Source organism: Leuciscus leuciscus (assembly GCF_965113295.1).
Source record: "Leuciscus leuciscus genome assembly, chromosome: 23".
Lineage (NCBI taxonomy): Eukaryota > Metazoa > Chordata > Actinopteri > Cypriniformes > Leuciscidae > Leuciscus > Leuciscus leuciscus.
The window spans coordinates 32323499-32345476 of record NC_138747.1 but is presented as its reverse complement, the minus strand read 5'-3'; the positions used below and the strand labels follow the sequence as shown (position 1 = coordinate 32345476).

Sequence of the window (21978 nt, the reverse complement as noted above, 5' to 3'; positions counted from 1 at the left end):
TGATATGTTGGGTATTTTGAGCTAAAACTTAACATACACACTCTGGGGACATCAGAGACTTATTTTACATCTTGTGAAAAGGGGCATAATAGGGGCCCTTTAAATTTTCATGTTTTTAAAGGCACTGGCCTTATGGGTGAAAATAAGGTCATGTGACTATTTTTATTTTCTAGTGTTTTAGGGGCTCACTAGAGAAAGCATGTTGAGAGAAATAAATACACCACCATCTAATACACTTTCCCATACATTACTACAGAAATGACTGGTGATGACTTTAACAGCAGCGACAGTGAATGAGACACTCGAACAGATCTGTCCCTTTTTAACTTTTATTTTTAAAAATGAGTAAGCACACAATTCATATGTTCTGTGAATACCAAAATCTGTGTAAACAGTACATATAACAATTCCATCATATACCTAGAACTTGATTGTTGAATGACATATCAAAAGTCCTCAGAGAAAGTTTTTTTTGTTTTTTTTTACATCAAGAAATAGTACACAAAAAAACTAAAGAAGTGTAAAAATATACATTTATCTGAAAAGTTAACCGGATATTAAAACACTCACAAGTTTACTTGCACAAACTGATGATGTCACGATGAAACAGACCAGACCAAAGATTGCATGCATGTGCACAGGGCTCACAGTGAGTGAACTACACACACACAAGTGCTCTTCACTGAGAGAGTGCATCACAGATCCAGTGCAGATCGATTAAACGACTCATGGCTGTTGAATTGCATGGGTTATTCGAACACATTTCCACTGCTTCCTAATGACTTAATGGATGTCAACAACAATACTACAATCCCTCAAATAGACATGAAAGAACTACACTGCAAAACACTGATTTCTACTTAAAACAAGAACAAATATCTGCCAATGGGATCAACAAAATAATCTTGTTTTCCTTTTGGATCAAGTTGATTTTCTGACCCCACAGGCAGATGTTTGTTCTTGTTTTAAGCACAAACACTTCATTTTGCACATTTTTTCAGAAAACAATACTTAATATTTTATGTCTTCTCCAGTAAATGTATCTTGATTTAAGAATGTAGATATTTGTGCTGGAAAACAAGAAGAAAATCGTGACTTTGTACTCTTAATGACAGCGCTAGCATCCAATTAGTGGCCTTTTATACTTTGGATGGTATCAATCTTTCCATAGCAAATCTATTTATTACTACAATACAAGAACATTTGACCTCAACTATTCTCTACATTGTCATCATGTACTCACCCTTACGTCTAGCCCACATTTGTGTACGTTAAATAATGGGGCATCAATACCATTTTGTCATTTTTAATCTGAACGTGAACGCAGACTAGATTATCAGTGAATATAGTGAGTTGTCTGGTTTACTTTCATGGTGCCTGAAAAGAACTGTATGATATGTGCACTTTTGCGTTCCACGGCAAGCAGTACGACCCCTTTCATGTTGTTCTCACATGCAACCCATCAGACAAAAACACATCACACTATTAACACTAAATGTTCATGAACTTTAATGAGGGGTTCATGATGAGATGACTCTCTGGATCACCAGACTGAAGAAGAAAAAATCATAGTGATAAACTGTTTGGTCTGTCACCTTCAATCAAACTCAGTTTAATTGGTGTGAAATGGCCAAGAATTCGAGCCGCGTAAGACAGCGTGGAGAATGTGCTCGCTATACGTCACGCTCGCCCCGCGAGTCAATGCTAGCTGAAGGACAGCGAATCACAGCGTATCTGACAACACTGAGCCTCATCTACAAACATACAGCCATCGTTTGGAGTGGTCATCAATACATCTCCTATCCATTAGAACAGAACTACAGTAATCTGCACTCAGCCGACAGGCAATGTGTAAAAACATTTCACAGCACATTATACCTCGGCTTCATTCTACACGTACAGAAATGACTAAAATGACAAAGAGTTACGCAATACGACAGTTTCATCTAGATTTAGATACACTCTTGATACAAATCATGACGTTAAATTGTGATGTGTTACCTGTTTGTGCAAAAAAAGCAACACTACAAATGTGATAATAGATTTCTCTCTTTAAAAATAAAGGCAAAGATATTTGTTTCTTCACATTTCTGTTTGTTGTGCCGGTGATGTCCGTGTCTTGGGTTTAGAAATGTGTCTCCTTCTCTGTGATGGTGGAGATCTTGCCATCGGCCCTCATTTTGGCATCAGCATCATTGATAGCGCAAGCACCCCTGGAGGCGACGCGTCCCCTCATTTTCAGATCAGCGCTGGGTGTGGTCAGCTTCTTGATCCTCTGCAAAATTACACGCGCATTATAATAAGCAGTCTGAGAACATCTAATCACAGTTGGGTTATTGTCCTCTACTTACAATATACTCTAAAAAAGCATCAGTAGTTCTGCCCAAAAAACTCTCAGAGTGTTTGGCATGGTAATGGTTATGATAATGTTGATATGTTTGGTCTTGGCGGAATAGATCTGCTACGCTTCTGCTGCAGAGCAAGAACGGGACTTGAAAACCTTCAAAGTTCAAACTTTTAAAACTACTTAACTAAAACTTAAACTAATTAAAACTGAAAACCTTTAAACTTTTAAAACTACTAAACTAAAACTTTAACTAATTAAAACTGAAAACCTTCAAACTTCAAGCTTTTAAAACTACTTCAAACTTTATGGATAGGCTTTTTCAAGCCAACTTAAAACCTTTTTTGTCGAGACAAACTTTAAGTTGGCTTGAGAAAACCGGACCAGAAAAGTTTGAAAAGCTAAATATTTTCAGTCTGAAGTAGTTTAAAGTTTAAAGAAGTTTAAAGTTAGAATGTTTTGAAGTCAATAGATCCACGACACGCTGCTGTACAGTACAGTACAGCACACATGACTAACCCATAGCAGAGATATACAGGTGGAGCTGGGGAAGGAGGAGGGTTTCTGAAAGATGCTGCAGCAAACACTGACCCAGTATTTGAAGGTTGAGCAGCGAGCTCATTGGCTACTGATACAGCAGGAACCAATCAGCTGAGCCCTATGGATAACGATGTGATTGCAATGCAAGCAGAATGAGTGAAGGACCGATCAGCCAGCGCCATCTAGAGGTTCACGACAGAACTTTGTATTTCCATGAAGAACCTTCAACAACCATTACACCTTTCCATTATGCAAAAGGTTCCATGGATTTAAAAAAATGTTCTTCACACTGAAAAAACAAACAAATATGTTCTTTTAAGAACTGATTGCTGAACGTTTCTTTGGGGAAAATGGTTCCTCTATGGCTCATGTGTCAAACTCGGCTCCTGGAAATGGAGGAGTTCGGCTCCTCAAAACACCAGCCTGCAAGTTTCTAGTGATCCTGAAGACTTTGATTAGCTGGTTCAGGTGTGTTTAATTAGTGCTGAAGCTGAACTGTGCAGGACAATGACCCTCCAGAAACAGTTTGACACCCCTGTAATATATGGCATTGCTGTGAAACCCCATTTTTGAACCTTTATTTTTAAGAGTGTAGTAACTAACATTTCGTTAGCCTCAAGCATAATTGCTTGAAAAGTCTTTTTTTTTTTTTTAAATATGACTTAGGCAATTATGCTATGAGGCTAACGATTTGTGAGTTGTCACGAGAATATGTTATGATATAAGGGTCTAAGGCAGGGTTCCCCCAATCTGGCCACTGTGTCCTGAGTTTAGCTCCAACCCTAATCAAAGACATGTGAACAAGATAAACAAGATCTTCAGACTCAGGGGCTGTTTACACGACACCATTTTCAACTAAAAACGTTAAACTTTTTATGCGTTTTGGCCATTGGTTTACACGACAACTGCGTTTTGGGTGCCTGAAAACACAAACTTTGAAAACGGTCTCCATGTAAACAACAGAAACGTGAATCTCTGAAGACGATGATGTCATGAATATGAGTATTATGTGTTCAGTCTATAGTCATCTAATGGCCTGGCAGAATACAGCGTTTTTAGTCGTTTTCGTGGATCCGTGTGAATGGGGATGGTTTTGACACTGGTGTCGTCTGTACAGGGAAAGCTCAAAGGAAAAACTTCTCCGTTTTAAGCATGTCACATTTCCGGTATTTGGCCCAAGTGTTCAAGTGAGCATGGAGACTGCAAGACCGCAACTTTTGATTACCAGATGGTACACACTTACAACATAGTGTTGTAAAAAAGGAAGAGCTTTATTTACACATTTAGCTTTTTAAAGGCTACTCTTTAAAATAAGCTTTAAAATGTCAATTCAGTCCCTATGTAACAAACACAATTTAATTGTAGTGCTTCTAATTTAGTGATGAAAAGCAGTGTTGCAAATGCTTAACATACACTTAACAATGCTTAAAATACACTTCCATTTTCCATTTTCATGTTCTTGTTTCATGTCTGTCATGTGATCCCCTGTTCTAGTCATGTGATCCTTCCATGTGTTCAATGTTGTCATTGGTCCATTGTTGATCTTGTTTTGATTATTAAATAACTGCACTTGGGTTCTTCAAGCTCGCCTGGACTCCATTACCATTATAGTAACATCTAATTAATTTAACTTACACTGGAAAGTTGGGGCGATGAATGATGGGACATGCTCTGAAGTATGGGGTGAGATTTCGGTCACAATTCTGCGCGCGCAAGATCACATTTTGAGCGTGGAAAAGGGCATTTCGCACGCGCCTGAACTGAGTTTTGCGGAGAAATGTTCGTCTCGCAGATAAGAAAATATTGCGAGCGAACGAAAATCAATTTTGCATTTAAAATAAGTATTTGGATGTGCGCGGACGTTCTCTTTCGCGTGTGCAAAGTTTCACTTTCTTGCTCCTTTCATACCAGCCGTGAGCGCTCTCTAAGCGCAGACGGCTCGCTTGCTCAACACAACCCAGCGTTACAATATGCCATAATTCCAGCCAATCAGAGATGAGACTGCTAAATTCTGATTGGCTGGCTTGAAAACCAATCACAAGACTCCCTGCATCACCTACTGCGGATTCAGAGAACTAGTGCAGTTGAGAGTAAAGTTGGCAGTAAATTCACAGATTCGAACTTCCCGGGTCAATAACTCGTGAGCTAAACGTTGTTACTGCACAAATGACACCTCTTTTTATAACAACACTTATTTTGTATAAATATCGTTTTGCATATATTCTTTATGATTATTATTTATGAAAAATATTCAATAATTTCACTGTAATTCACTGTATTGTTGGCAAATTCAGTTCACATCACTGCTGTCCTGATGGTTATACAACAACACTTATTTTGGTAAAATATATAGGCCTATTTTAAATTGTATATACAATTGTACTGTAAATGTATAATTTTTATGAAAATATTAAATAACTTCACTGTAATTCACTGTATTGTTGCCTAATTTAGTTCACACATCACTGCTGTCCTGAAGGTTATACTACAACACTTATTTTGGGAAAATATATATTTTAAATTTTATACAATTGTAAATGTATAATTTTTATGATTTTTATGAAACATATCTTTACTGTAATTCACTGTATTGTTGCTAAATTCAGTTCACACATCACTGCTGTCCTGATGGTTATACAACAATCGAATCTGTGAATTTACTGCCAACTTTACTCAACTGCACTAGTTCTCTTCCGACAAACATTACTTTTCTGGTCCCTTTTGTACAAACACAATTTTTCTCCCAGTAGGTGTTTTATATGGAACAATAGTAATATCATTCATAATAAAAAATCTTTGTACATGGAGAATTGGGTCCAACACAACATTTTAATTGTTAGCCAACTAATTGACAAAAATGGGCAATTTTACACCTACCCTAATTTTATTTCAAAATATGGTTTATTTGTAAATGAAAAAGAATTTAACAAAGTAATTAAGGCTATTCCTAATGGCATACTAATATTAAACAAATTTTCAGATGTAGATATCAATAATACATCTTTACAAAATCCTCAACTCTTTGTAAATGGTCTCTCTTTATTTGATAAAGGTTTTAATAACAACTTTATAAGAAACTCCTTTAATGTTGGATCCAGTCCTCCATGTAAATCAAAGTGGCTTAAACCTTATTGTATATCTTGGCGCAATATTTGGACTATGCCCTATAAGTTTATTATTTCTAATAAAGTCAAAGAAGTAATGTACAAAATTATTCATAGATGCTATCCTGTAAATGCAACCATTAGTAGATATATTCACGCTGTTTGTGATAAGTGCACTTTTTGTAACACATCACTTGAAGACAGAAAAAGGGCAATATAAAAATAAATGTTCAATTTCTTTTTGGACTGACTTTAAAATAGATATGACAAAAAAATTGAACAGATGTCTTGATTTAGACCCTCATGATATTTTACTTTGTTTCAAAAACCCTTTTTTTTCTGAAAAACAAAATTATATAATTAATCTTTTTATCATTTTGGCGAAATTTTATATTCATAAGACAAGAATAACTCAAAAGAAAACCTCCTACGGTATATTGCCTTCTATAACACTGATCTAACAATATATTTTGAAACTCTTTCAAACATGAGATCACAAAATAAAAAGCTTATAAAAGCAATACAAATATTAAAGCTTTTCAAATACATATAAATGCCCTGATATTTTATACTTATATTTTTGTATTTGTTCTTATGTTTATGTTTATTTTATAATAATAATAATTATTATTATTATTATTATTATTTTGGTAAAATATTTTGAGCTGTATTGTCAATACTTTGTAACCATTTTTTTTTTTTTTTGCATTGTACTGAAATGTTTTTGTATTTGAACTGACTAAATAAAAAATAAAAAAATAAATAAAAAACTAGTTCTCTTCCGCAGTAGGTGATGCAGGGAGTCTTGTGATTGGTTTTCAAGCCAGCCAATCAGAATTTAGCAGTCTCATCTCTGATTGGCTGGAATTATGGCATATTGTAACGCTGGGTTGTGTTGAGCAAGCGAGCCGTCTGCGCTTAGAGAGCGCTCACGGCTGGTATGAAAGGAGCAAGAAAGTGAAACTTTGCACACGCGAAAGAGAACGTCCGCGCACATTTTAAATGCAAAATTGATTTTCGTTCGCTCGCAATATTTTCTTATCTGCGAGACGAACATTTCTCCTCAAAACTCAGTTCACGCGCGTGCGAAATGCCCTTTTCCACGCTCAAAATGTGATCTTGCGCGCGCAGAATTGTGACCGAAATCTCACCCCATACTGAAGCGCCAGTAGAGATTTAGTGGGCATCAAGTGTACTGCGCTTTGACATTTTTCAGACCTGGGACAGTCTTGCACACTAATGCGTGCACACAGTCTTAAGTGGCCAAGACTGCAGGTGTGGGTACTGGGACAGACCATGAGTAACAGGTAAGTGAGTTTGATCAGGGTTTGAGGGCCGGATTTGAGAAACCTTCCTGGTGATGCTGTGATTAATTTTTTGGGGGGGAAAAATGCATTTTGCATTGACTTTGACGTCACAGTTTAGGATTTTCAGGGTTTAAAACATCATGTGTCCTGCCTTTAGTTTTGTCATTCCATTTTCCTGCTACTCCAGAGTAATTAAATTACATGAAATGAATGGCTAAGGAAATTGGCCCAAAATGTTGTGCTCGTCTAAGCAAAGATGCCAGATTTATGCCGGATTCAAGCACCAGCTGAGCGACTGCCATTCAAATGAACTGGAGTGCTTCTCCAGGTATTATAGACCTACTTGATTATTATTGTTTCTTTTTTTTGACAAATTTTTTTTCTTCTTGTTTTAAGAAGAAAATTGGTGAAGAACATCAAGCCGGCCGTACCTACACTCACGCTGGCAAATGTTTGATCCCTGACAACAAGTTGGATTACGTCAAACTGTGAAGAGCTTCGCAACGCAGAGCGAGGGACTGCGCTGTCTATGATTTCACTAAGACGTGGTTAAATCAAAACACTACAGACGCCACAATACAGCTGGAGGGCTATCGCTATACAGAGCGGACCGTATAACCTCGCTAGCCGGTAAGCTAAAGGTGAGGCGGTCTGGCTGTGTACGCCAACAAATCGTGATGTCAAGATGCTGTGGTGGTTTCTACTTTTTGCTCTCCGAAAGTAGAACTAATGACTTTAAAATGCCGACCCTTCTACATGAGAGCAGTCATCATAACGGCTCCCAGACAGCAACATCATGTCGGCCCAGATCCGGCTCACACGCGGCCCAGATCCGGCTCACACGCGGCCCAGATCCGGCTCACACGCGGCCCAGATCCGGCTCACACGCGGCCCAGATCCGGCTCACACGCGGCCCAGATGTGGGCCGACACTATGTTGCCGTCTTTGCTGATTATGTCCCATTGAGCGCTAATGTAAAGGAAGCAATGCCAGAGCTCAACTATAACATCAGTGAGCAACAGACGGACCATCCTGACGCTTTCTTCATTGCAGCTGGAGATTTCAACCAGCTATTCTACCTAAATTCTATCAGCACATGAATAGGAACACACTAGATCTAGTGTATACAAACATTAAGGACTCATATAAAGCCCATAAAGCTCATAAATAAAGATAAATTAGGAGGTGGCCTCAGGAAGCCACTTCAGCAATACAAGACTGTTTTGAAACCACACAGTGCGACATTATTAGAGAGGCAGCAACACAAGGTGGCATTACTGACCTTCGGGAATATACAGAATCTGTCATTGGTTATGTCAATAAATCCATAGATGATGTGACAGGGGTCAAGCCCATCAAGAGGCGAGCCAATCAGAAACCATGGCTAACTGGAGATGTCTGTTCACTGTTGAGGCCCATAATGCTGCATTTAAATCTGCAGCACACAGACTGGCAGGGAATAATCTGTCCCGAGGGATCGGGAAGGCGAAGAGGCTGTACGCACAAACACTAAACAGCCACTTCATGAATGACAGAGACTTAGGCGGTTGTGGCAGGGTTTTCAGAACATCACCCCTGAAGGCTTACCATAATGACTCCTCTCTTCCAGATGAACTAAATGTAACCTGAGCGCCGTGTCATGAGCGAGATGCTGCAGGACGGGAGCGATGGTTAAAGACGTCCGTCTAGCGCATGTTTACATCATAGACTGTAAACAAATATGGGCGTAGTGTGCGTGACATGACTCGTAGTGTTTCTGAAGAGCGTTTTTGAAGCCTAAAGTGGGCGGAGCCGGCCGTCACCATCTTGGCAGCGTCACTCCCGGATAAACGAAAATGTGCAGCGACTAGTAGTAACATCAGCGGCAGTCCACCTGTCACTCAAGTGGCCACGCGCTTAATTATGCAGAACTTTAAGGCTTAATACAATTTAAACAGATGAGTTATTAAAAAAAAATCATCCCCCTCACAGTTGTCATCAGAGCATGTGAGCGGAGTGGAGCGGGAGCGAGCGGGCGGATCTTGGACAGAGCGCAGAACGGCATTTCATCAAGGACTGAGCGTCGCACTATTTCCCGCTCCAATTTCGCTCCGCTCACACCACGAGTCTGAAGCATGCTCAGTCAAGCCTGACCCAGAATCCATCTGTCTTGCACAGTCATCAACAGTAGACTATTTTCAGTCAAAACTCGGCTCAATAATGGAGTTCAAAAAGTACATCCAAAAAGGAAAATGAGCAGTCATACAGGTGTACTATTAATATAAAACTAACTAACAATGATATAAACGAATGTGGAGACATCGTTTCAGTCAGTAAAGATTCATTTTGGAATCTAAAAAGACACATCTCTCGAAAACATGAAAGTGTGAACACGCTGGGAAGAAAGGAAAAGGTTAGCAAATTGAATACGGTAACTTGTAACAAAGTGTAAATTAAATATAACGTAATATTCAAACAAATTTGTTTTGTCATTCAAGTAGGCCTAATGGTTCGTTTTATTTAATTTGTGTCGTCCGTATTAATATTTATATTATTAGGCCCATTTATTCGTTTAATTTTACAGCCGTTTGTGTGTACAATGGATATAAGCCAATTTAATTTTTAATCGTGCGCGTCGCGCAAAAGTTCACTTATCAAAATTCGGACCTAATAGTTAATTTACTTTTAAACTTTTATGTATATTTTTGCTTATATAATTTTGATTTATATTATTAGGCCCATTTATTCGTTTAATTTTACAGGACTTTTTGTGTAGGCTATATTCCTTCTTACATAGGCCTAATTTGTCATTTGAAATAAAACATTTCTATTTGAAAAATGTTGTTGTTGCTAATTAGTTCTTTAGGAGGTAAGGCTGTGGTCTAAGCTACAAGTGATATAGGCTACATGTTACATGTAGTTTTTTTTCCTTTTTTGGAGTGAGTGGGGTGTGATTTTAGTGGAGCGCGGAGCAGCTGCGTTGAGCGCTGAGCGATAATGAGCGGAGCGGCCTAGCTTTGAGCGGGGGAGCGGAGGGGTGAACAGTTCCATGAGCGATGAGCTGAGATTCTCACCGCTACACTCCGCTCACATGCTCTGGTTGTCATGAAGGGCAAAATTACCTACACAGAAACCACTTTTTGCACCAGGCTGTAAACATGTTTTTTTTCTGCTGTAAAGTTGGGCATATTAACATGCGGGTCTATGGGATTGACTCTCTTTTGGAGCCTGTCTCTAGTGGCCAGTCGATGAACTGCAGTTTAAGTCACTTCAGTGTTGGATTCAAGACAGAGACTGGAAGGTTGCCGCTTGGTTTACATAGAAAAGCAGTGCAAAGGTAGTGCAGTAGAATGGAAAAACGCATTCTGTGTGACCGGCCCCTTACTCAGTGTTTTACTTGTTTCTTGTTTTAAAGCTGTTCAGATATGTTCGTGGAAAATGACTGATTAAGAAAAAAATGTCTGCAGTGTTGTACACTAACCTCATCACACAGCTCTGTATGTTTTCTGAAGCAGACACAATCAATACGACATGGCACAATGGGGTCACGTCAGGGCATCGCCCGCGTCACGCCCACACTGTGCCATCAAGCCTGCGCTTCGCTCTCTATATCTCTACACCGCAGTGCCAGAGCTACTTTCATCTTCGGCATGTCACGCACATCAAGAGATGTGATGTTTGTTTCTCAAGTACAGGCTGAAAAATACTTTCTACCTCCTATCTAAAACCATTGGCAGAAATATGAGAGGTTGTTTATCAGCAATGTTGAATATGTGCTAAATAAACAAACTGAAGAAACCATACTCATAACTGACAGTATAGCTTGACTTGAACGTAATAATATATAAAGAAAAACAAATTAAATTTAAACCTGGAAATAAACAGATTGCATTTTGAAAACCTGAGAAACGTTATGGAGTGTCTATTTACACCAAGGGCCAATAGGCCGCCTGGTTGGCAGAGGCTATTTATACTGACTCCGCCCACTTTTGTCTGATTGAACCAGATACCACTACAAAAGAAACCTCTCTGACACACACACACACACACACACACACACACACACACACACACACACACACAAAGACAAAGACCAGGTTCACAAAAAAACTAGAATAAAAAAGAAGGTTTTTACCTCACGGAAAGTTCCTTTCGTTTTCCAGATCTGGACTATGATTCCCACAGGAATGCACACCATAGAGGCCATGGCCATCATCCAGCCGATCCCATAACCCCAGTCTGGATACGTGTACACATTATTATACTTCAGCGGTTTGTATTTGATCAAGAAGAACAGAAAGATGCCCTGAAAAGACAATCGTATGACCAAGAGCTTAGCATTTATCGCTCACAGACTGTAAATATCTCGACTCTTGGCACATCGAGTTCAACTCACAGCACAGATGCCGGGCGTGAAATACTTCCAGCACCATTTGATGAAGAAGATGGGCTTGTATCCAATCATGTCCTCAATGTTTGAATAAAACCTGTCGGCACCTGAGGATAAAGATCAATCATATCAAAAATATCTCTCAGCAAAAACACACTGAATGCATTTATATACTAGACATATAAAACTTATATTTAAAGGACATTGAAATGGCTGTTTCTCTCTGCTTGAAAACATATTCCAATGATTCATTACATGCACTGTCTGACTCTTGCCAGCAGGTGGCATTACAGTTACAGGAATCTGATGATACTGTAAACATTGACATTAATAATTCAGGCAGAAAAGCATCTGCTGGCACATCATGCATGTCTAATAATGACAGATTCTGATGGATTACAGTGGCTCTTGCTACACCGTGTGACAAAATGTGACACTGTCTGATAGAAATATAATGGATTTATTATCTCTATAGACCTTGTTTCTGTGGGAGGTCATTCATAAAGATATGCTACACATCACTGCAAAATTAAGTGAGTGCTAATGGCCAATTATGCCAGTTGGGTCAGAAAAAAAAGTTATTTAAAAGAGAATTTTTCTTGATCTCCTTCTCAAGTAAATGTATCTTGATTCATGAATGTTTAGATATTTGTACTAGAAAACTGGAAGACAAAAATACTGAGGAAGATCATTGTTTTTGCAGTGTAACACTTACCAGGACATTAAATACCAGATAACATTTGGAAGTTAAGGAGTAAAAACTGCATTAGAGAGATATTACTCGTCAGCGGATGGCGACTATAGATGCTTAGTACAGAAGATGTGAATATTAATTGATGAATATTGTTATAGTCAGACACGAAGCAGTGTCTTACCATAGATCCAGCCAATGCAGATGGACTCAAAGATGGCCACGAACAGCAGACACATGCCACTGGCTGCATACGCGTCGAAGAGCTGGAACACGTACATGCCACCCTGACAGAGCACATACAGGACCAACATGAAACACAACAGACTACGGCGGGTGTAGCGTGATATGTTTAGCACACAACCAAATTCTGTGATGTTGCAACAGTAATGCCAAGATGTGCATCAATTATACAAATGTGGATAAAAAACGTATGGCGGATAAACACTGATGCACTTAAACTACGATGGAAACACATTTACCGAATAAATCCCTTGATGCCTCAGCGGAGGCTGTGATTGGATAACTGGACTAACCAGCGGACCAATGGCATCGCAGCATCTCAAATATTAATTTGGTGGTTCTGAAACACCTGAGTCAAACCCTTCATCCCAATGTCCATACTATCCATCCTAAATAGTAGCTATGCGAGATTAGAGTAGGTGTGTCCCAAAGCATAGTATGCTGAATAAAGTGTGCCAGAAGCTCCCGGATCGTCTACTGTTACCGGGCAATTATATTAGAGCGGTGGCATCACATCACAAACCAACAACAAAAACAAAAACATACATTAAAAACAATCATAATCCACATACATATCTTCATATTACAACATTCCAATGCAACATACTTTTTAATAAAATTCACACGAGGAGGAAGAAAAACAAACTCAAGAATCCTCAAGAAAATTTGCATTACAAACACGAGTAAAAAGTGTTACAAAACATGGTGGATTCGCGCGACCGACGGTGAGAGGTTTAGATAAAGGTTTGAGTGACTAATCAAAGTTTAACCTGATCAAAATTTTTATTTATTTAATGTTATCCGTGTTATATTTCATCTGCAACAACATTGTGGACTTTTATAAAGATCCGTTTGGCCATTAACTTTTAAATGCATCATTCTGCATTAACATGAGGACCGTCTCCGCATGAAAGACCGGCGACTGCAGATCGACGAGCTTCTGCATTTCTGTGCGATACGGTAGAAAATCAAATGTGGAGGATTTGAACTGTGACAAGATGATTGACAGGTCAGTTTACTTGAGACTGTAGTGTGTGTCCCAAAGTTTGTCTACTCGTCTGCTACACACTCAAAAGTATCCACTTTTTCCTTTTCTTCACAAAAGAGTACATACTTCTAGGGCGTAGGTTCTCTTGAACACATGGGATGGAAACGCTGCTTTATTCACAAATGTTTTATGCAATATGCCAATTTCGCAACTTTGGATGGAAACACAGCTAGTGACAATCTCACAAAACCATGGTTATCCGCTCACATGCTCACTGTATTTGACAGAACACTGAGAGCACTAATGCCATATAGAAAATGGCTTTCAAAGCATCTTCATCTCCCTCTCACCCTAGTAACAGAGAATGTCACACCGGAGAGGCTTCGTTCCACATGGGATGGCTTTATTCATGAAACGCCGAGTGAAAGCGTTCACCTGACTGCACATTACTGGTGGAGAGCGTCCTCCGGTCTATTTTTACACTCACTCCAGCCATAAACGCAAGCAGAAACATGCCAGGTGCCGACAGCAATATGCAAGGACTCTGTCTCTGTCATTACAGGGCAAATCCACTACAAATCTCGCTTTTTTTACACATTAAAATGGTTTACCAGCATCAGGGGGTTTAGGTTAACAATTAACTAAATGAACCCAAGCATGTCAAACCAACATGTAAACAGCAAATCTGCTTGTCCTTGACGAACAAGACACCTGGATTTGTCATTATCGTGTATTAAGCTTATTTTACAAGATTAATTATTGTGTTGAAGCGTGCTTACAACAAATCTATGTTCATCCATCTGTGATGGAAGATTCCCAGCAAGCAATTCTGCGTTTAAAAGACGTCTAATGGCCGCCCAAACACAGCCCAGACGTCTGGATAAAACAAGGAAAATTTGGGCTGTCAGTGAAAATTTAATAGACGTCTAAACCATCGCCTGAGAATAGACTAGACATCAAATTAGACAACAAAGAAATGAAATGAAATGAGTGAAGAAATGAAATCACTGTTGACTTTGCTTTCATGATGGAGTATCATACATCTCATCTCACAAGTTATTTTGGCAAAAACAACATGTAACCGAATTCAAGGTTATTTTGTCTAGAAGTGTCTCACAGCCGGACTATATCGGGTCTATAGTTAACCTAGACGGAGAAATGACGGCTATTGCTTGCTGGGTTGTGTCGTACTAAATCACAGGAAATACTCATACCACTGGAAAGAACATAAAGTGATGACTTTACCTCTGTCAACATTATTAGACCCAGGAAGAAGGAGACCACGGACATTCCCAGGATGAGAAGCTCTCTCCGATATCCCACACGGAAGGTTTTGGGATACATGTCGATGATCGCGGTCACAAGACTCTCCACACACACAAACTAGACGGAGAGGAATTATTATCATTAACTACAACCAGAACATTTCTCCTTACTAACGTCACTTTCTGAAAAGTGTTTTTTATTTTATTTTTTTACAATAACCGATACTTGTTTCTGCCTTAAATTATTACATTGTTTAAATTAGTAAATTTTTAGCTGACTGTGATTTGTTTATGTACATTTCTGAAATACAGTTTCCTCTGATAACAGTTCACTCTAAATTGTAATGTGGACTTTAAAATGATGTGTATTGTGAAAAGTGCTATACAAATAGATGTGAATTGAACTGAAAAATGTAATTGTTTTGATATTTTGTATAGGCCTATAATACAGTGACATTCATTAAGTGGGGCGACAGAGTCCAAACATGTTGGGTCTCTGTGAACAACAACCACAGCAGTTTTACTGCAAAAATTAGAAATAAAAAAAACACTAATTAACAATATCAAATATGAAATGTTGTAAATATTAATATTATTACCTTGTTTTCAAACAACAAGCTGATCATGGCAGCAATTTTATTCTCGAGTGAATTATTAAAGGTTAAAAATGTGTGTATTTGTGACCTGACTGTCGAGTCCGAGGAAGATGAGCATCATGAAGAAGAGGCAGGCCCACAGTGGAGACCAGGGCATCATGGTCACAGCCTTAGGGTACGCTATAAACGCCAGACCAGGACCTGGAATACACGTCACCAGAACATAACTAACACTTTCTGATTTTAATTAAGCTGGAAAGATGGAACGTTAGTACAAAGTTGGTCCTATTGAGGGGTAAAAACACTGACCTTAACCTTCACGTTCTGTTTGGGTTCTAAGGGAGCATGCGTCAAATTTAGAGAGGTCCTATTATGCTTTTGTCTTTAGTGTGTAATGTTGCTGTTTGATCATGAAAAGCTCCAGTTCTTCTCTATATCAGTGTCAGTGTCTGTGAAACGCCTCCAGTGTAGTCTTGAGTTTCTTCCTCATTTAAATAATTAATACGCAGAATAAGGGGGCTGGGCCTGGTTGAGTTAGTTAGTAGTGAGTTAAACTGGTGGTTATGGTAAGGGGCGGGGCATTTCTCAAACACACTTGCAACGCTCAACCAATCACAACACACTGCTCCAGCTGACCAATCAGAGCACAGTGTGCTTTTCAGAAGGAGGGCCTTCATAGAGACAGGAACTAAACAGGGGTGAGTTTCCAAAAACATCGTTAGCCAACTATGGTTGCGAGGTCTGTCGTTATCAGCAGTTCAACGAGTCTGTGTTTCCCGAAACCATCATTCCAACGAACATTCACAAACAGCATCACAGAGTTGTGTGTTTGGAGCGACAGATCTAGATCTCCACCTGTGGTTAGAAGAAGAGTTTCTAGTGTTCATGACATGTGGATTCAATAAATCCTGATCTTGAGCAAATTAAGATAACATTCAGTGCAATCTATATCTTTTTTATTTAGAACACATACAAATGTAATTTACGTCTTTTAGTTTGTCAAGAGATTTAAAGCATCGTTGTTGAAGAGTGCGCATGTGTGAACGAGCTCTAGTGTAAGAACGAGCCTATGATTGAATCTGGAAATAAAGCTAAATAACTGAGAAAAATGAGAAATATTCCTCAGATGACATGTTCATGATTTATAGCAAAACATCTAGCGTTAATTCAGTCTCAAACAGATTCATTGAAAGTATTATTACTCCAACACCTGCGTGACATCATTAACCATCGTGATCGAACGACCAATTTGCGACAGTACGGTTTCGGGAAACAGTCGTGACTAGCTAGATGATTTCTTCAATGATGCATCGTACTATAGTAGTGAAGCAGCGAGTTGCGGCGTTATACGGGAAACACAGCCAGAGTGTTACTGACAGACTGGGAAGAGAGGAGCTGCAACAATGGAGAATATGAGGAAAATAATCAACATTCAAGCAGGAAAACCTGTTCTAGTAGAGCCTTAAAACAACTTTGTAAAAGGGCATAATAGCTCCTCTTTAATTATCTCAGTGACGGTCCTGGTGAAATAACGATGCCATGTGGCTTGGCTCTGGTTTTACAGTACAGAGACACTGTCCAAAATCAGCAGGCCAAGAGCAGAGATCCCTGTGCCATAACTCTAGAGTAATATGCTAAAATATGAACTCAGAGCTACTCTTCATTATATAATGCCATGAGTGGAGCTCTAGTAAAAGCTCATTGAACAAGATTTATGGATTATTTTTTTAAATGATAGCGGCTGAACACTTGTTTTTCAATTTTGTACAGGAACCGGTTTGAGAACCAATGCTCTAATGTTGTGGCTCAACAGCTGAATATATGTTGTTGAATAGCAAATAAAATATTTTTCTTAATAATATTGTCACAATTTCTAAACCCCTTCAAAGTGTGTTTCAGTCACTTCCATAGTCAGTCTTGCTCTATTGTAGTAAATAAGTAATGCTGAATTGTTGAATAAGTCATATAATAAAAAGCTTTTCTGAGAAGTGCTGTAAATTGCATGAGTCCGAACACACTTAGCCTTAGACATCCAACTGTAGGTTACTGTATATCAAACATAAACTCAAACTAACTCATGCACATATTCCATTTCTATATAAATGAGATAAGGATAATTAGAATAAAGTCCAAACGAGAATTTGTGCTGACCTGACTCTGCCACTGCTTCGATTGGCACATTCTGTTCATATGCCATGAATCCCAACACGGAGAAGATGGCAAATCCCGCCACAAAACTCGTGCCACTGTTCAGACAGCACAGCATGAGGCAATCCCTGCAAACACACAGCAAATGCAAAAGTGTTCACCCCTCTTTAGACTCTCAGCATTGAACCACAGTGGACTGAAGTGATTTAAATATTAACAAATAAAAACAAAATTGATTTCATAAGCATTCAGCCCCATTAATATGACACATATCTGATGCAGCTATTCAGTTTTTGGAAGTCACACAAATATTGAAATGGAGTTTACATGTGTGTTTCAATTAATTGTAGCATGAATACACCTCATAACACTGTTATTTCGCAGTATTTTGGTCTTTTTTCCCCCAACACAAATATCTAAACATTCTTAAATGGATACATTCACTGAAGAAGAGAAACTCAAAACAAAATTTTTCAGAAAACAAGACGTTATTTGGTAAGTCATTTTGCTTCTCAAGTAAATGTATCTTGATTTAAGAATGTTTAGTTCCCCATCAGACTCAGTCACGCTCGATGTTACGTCAGAACTGAACTGACGAATTGAGATCCCAATCGTATAGTAACCTAGACGATATTTTTACGGGAAAACAAGAAAAAAATACTGCGGAAGAACATCGTTTCATTGTTGTTGTTGTTGTATTTTGCAGTGGATGTCAGTTTTTTTTGTTTTTTTTTTAGAACTTGAAGAAAACAGTACACAAAAAGACAAGGCAAGGGATGGATGGATGCAAGACAATTTCCAAATCTCCAAATCTGAATGACTGAAGAAGATGAGGGAAGCAGCCAGAAAACCAATGAAGGAGAGACAGAACAGACAGTTATGGGAAAGTTTATGAGAAGGGCTCTACACGATCCCAGCCGAGGAATAAGAGTCTTATCTAGCCAAACCATAGGCCATTTTCATATAAAAAACAAAACATTTATAACATTTATATACATTTTAACCACAAATGCTCGTCTTGTGTAGCAAGGTTGAAAGTAGGGGTGCACTGAAATTTCGGCCGCCGAAAATGTTCGGCCGAAAATGGCATTATCGGTTTCGGGCCGAAATAAAAAAAAACAGCCGAAAACGTAAACCGAAAATGAATGTCACCCGCCCCTCTCATCCGTGCGCAAGCACTATCACGCGTCTGCCTATCAGAGGGCTATGTCAGAGGGCTGTCACTTATTGCACAATCGATCGGACCAACCAACACAAGTTTCGAAAACGAAAATAGGGAATCGATTTTAACGGCCTTCTCTCGGAGCGCGTCCAGCTCGTCACGATACGCCCGCAGCGAACGCGCGTCACACAGCAACTGCAGGTTCTGACACACACACACACACAGCCTATTTCTGCATAATATAGTGCATAATATGTAGCCTTCAGTAATGTTTTTCATTGATGTTATGGCAGTCCACATTGCTGACTTGTGCGCGTCTCAAGCGCCCTCTTTACGTTCGTCCTGATGCCTGTTTAGTTGTTCGTGGATTTGCCTATATTTGGTGTTGAAAACGGATCAACGCCAAATATAGGCAATTTACTAACGATTCAATGAACACTTATGTCTCAAAAATCGAACAGGATTTTTTTTTCACAAAAGGGACAGCCCTATACTAGAGGACACCAAAGTTGCAATATGTAACATTTGTTCTGCAAAAATCTCCAAAATTGTGGATTCTTTTTTGCACAACTTTTAAAAAACTATTTTATTTGGTGGAACATAAAACTTGAAGAATAATATTATTTGGTTTTATTATTTATATTTATTGTTAAAAATATTTTATGTTTTGTTATGTAACTGTTAATAAGAGTTTGATTATTATATTGTGATTTTTCATTTCAGATCCATTAAATTCAAGCAATTTAAATATATAAATAATATATATATAATACGTTTTTAAAAGAAGCCATTTTCGGCTTCAGTTTCGGTTTTCGGCCAAGTGCATCCTAAATTTTCGGTTTCGGTTTCGGCCCAGAATTTTCATTTCGGTGCATCACTAGTTGAAAGGTCATGCGTGATGTAGGCGGAAGTACCGACCTAGTGTTTACAAAGCGAACATGCAAAGACGATGTCAAACGCCATTTACAAAAATAAATAAAAAGTAAAACAATGATGTGGGACAATTTTGAAGTCGGAGGAGAAAATGAGATGGAGTTTTTCACCCTACTCTACATTTCTGCTTATGTCACGCCTGACCTTTCCAACGTGATTACGTTATGCATTAAGTCGTGGATGTGCAAGATGAGCATTTGTGGTTAAAAAGTACATAAATGTTTATTTATTTTTTAGAAAATGGCCGATGGTTTGGCTAGATAAGACTGTAGAGACTTTGAAGCTGCACTGAAACTGACATTTGGACCTTCAACCCGTTGAATCCCATTGAAAAGAAAAATCCTGGAATGTTTTCCTCAAAATGCTTAATTTCTTTTCAACTGAAGAAAGAAAGACATGAACATCTTGGATGACGTAGGGCTGAGTAAATTATCATGACATTTTAATTCTGAAGTGAACAAGGCCTTTAAATGTGTCATATCTCAGCGACCGGGATGTATGGGATGAAGGTTTCTATGGTCTGATGAGAGCCAAGTTGATCAAGTCCAGATCTCAGTGCAATTATGAGAGGACAAGTGAAAGATCTCCATATAACCTGAGTGAGCTTGAGCAGTTTTGCAGAGAGAGTATGTAGAATGATAGTAACCAGAGCAAGGCTGATCGACACACGATTGACAACAGAGGATACAGTTTAAACAGAGAGTATGTTTCGACAAAGCACACTTGACAGACTCTCACCTGTAGCAGTTGTTGTTGTAGCTGTTGTAGCTGCCGAGAGCCGTTAAACAACCCAGACATATAGCATACGAGAAGAAGATCTGAGTGCCTGCATCCACCCACACCTGTGTAAATTACAGATCAATTACACAACCATAACTGCTCTTATTCATCAATATACTGGCACTGAAACAAGATCCTAAGACACATGCTCTAGTGTCATGTGTTCTGAATGAGAAGATGTGTTCAGTTATTGACACTGAGTTCATTAAGTTAGGGATAATGTACATCCAGCCGGTTGTTATCTCAGAATAAAGCCTGACAGGGTGATCAGGATCAGGTCTTCATCAGCCTGATGGGGTTTATTCTGAGAAAACAACCGGCTGGATGTACATTATCCTGCTTATTACACGGATACTTGATACGGAGCTTCCGCGGAGAGAGCAGTTTCAGCTGCAAGATCAAACTAGCCCTAACTAACCCTAACCCTAACCCTAACATCTGGCAAAGGGACTACCAATGAAAACTAGCCTTCGGGCTAATTTGGGTACATTTACATTTATGAATGTTAATTAATGTACACTGTCCCTTTTCTAAATAAATATTTTAAAAAACTAGACGGACATTTAAGAGATACGGTATCCAGACATACCACTTATTACACAGCATTTCAGCACAAATAATTGTGTTCTGCTTGTCTCTATATAATGACAGTGAATTGGTTGAGCAAAATCTCCACAGAATCGTATTTTTTACAGTAGATCTCTATCTCGTGCTTCTGATTCTGATGCACAACTCTCTCACCTACAACGGGCTAAAATGTTCTCATAGCGCTCGAATGCTCTGAATAGAGTTATTTTGCCCCATAGAGGAAGATAAGTGTAAAAATGTGGCCATAGGGGATCCATGTGAGTCGGAGGAAAATGAGCCAGCACCTCTTTAAAACGCTCTCACATATCCATTGAGCCACTAATCTCCTTTACTGGGAAAACAATTGACAACTGGCAGTATTTGCTTCCTCCAGCGAGTAACCGGGGAAACCCTTCTGACCTCACAACACAGAGCAACTTCCCTCCAAGAACATCCAGTCATTTACGTCTCTTCTGTTTAACACTGGGCCGGTGCGATTGCTCTGGTTTGGCATTACTCGGACACGCCACTGCATTCTTTAAAAGCTGCTCATTGATGTTGTGGCTAATTTGGAGGTTTGTTTTGTCTTGTTTTAGCCAGGAAGTGCATCCTAAAGAAACATTTTGATTGCAAACTCGCCTCTAGTCATTATTTCTAAATCTTCCAAAAAACGCAACTTTTCGTTCATTATAATGAATGACAAGTTGCGTTTTTTGGAAATTTGGAAGATTTGGAAAAAAGTTGGGTTATTTTTTTATAACCCAACCGTTGGGTTACACATATTGGGTCACTCTGTTGGGTCATTTTTTTAAATCATTGGGTAATTTCTAGTAATAACCCGGCTGTTGGGTTAAATACGTATGTTGTATGTACACTTGGGTATTTTGAAATTATGTACACAATTATGTGTATTTACATTCAATTCTAGACTCCCCAATATT

At 38.8% G+C, this 21978-nt stretch overlaps 1 protein-coding gene and 1 long non-coding RNA gene across 2 annotated transcripts in view; one reads left to right on the top strand and one right to left on the bottom strand.

The window, feature by feature from the left end:
- Positions 1–315: 315 nt before the first annotated feature.
- The window catches only part of slc6a11b (solute carrier family 6 member 11b), a 36916-nt gene continuing 15253 nt past the window's right edge, over positions 316–21978 (bottom strand). The window contains exons 8-15 of the mRNA XM_082156455.1: positions 20429–20532; positions 17599–17723; positions 15536–15648; positions 14832–14969; positions 12540–12642; positions 11671–11771; positions 11410–11580; positions 316–2275 (exon numbers count right to left, since the gene is read on the bottom strand). Of these exons, the coding sequence (XP_082012581.1) occupies positions 2126–2275; positions 11410–11580; positions 11671–11771; positions 12540–12642; positions 14832–14969; positions 15536–15648; positions 17599–17723; positions 20429–20532 (1005 nt within the window). The 3' untranslated portion in view covers positions 316–2125. The remainder of the gene's footprint in view (positions 2276–11409; positions 11581–11670; positions 11772–12539; positions 12643–14831; positions 14970–15535; positions 15649–17598; positions 17724–20428; positions 20533–21978) is intronic.
- On the top strand, positions 4475–11351 carry LOC309488371. Its single transcript, XR_014202093.1, has 2 exons — positions 4475–4567; positions 7158–11351. It is a non-coding gene; the product is annotated as an uncharacterized lncRNA (long non-coding RNA).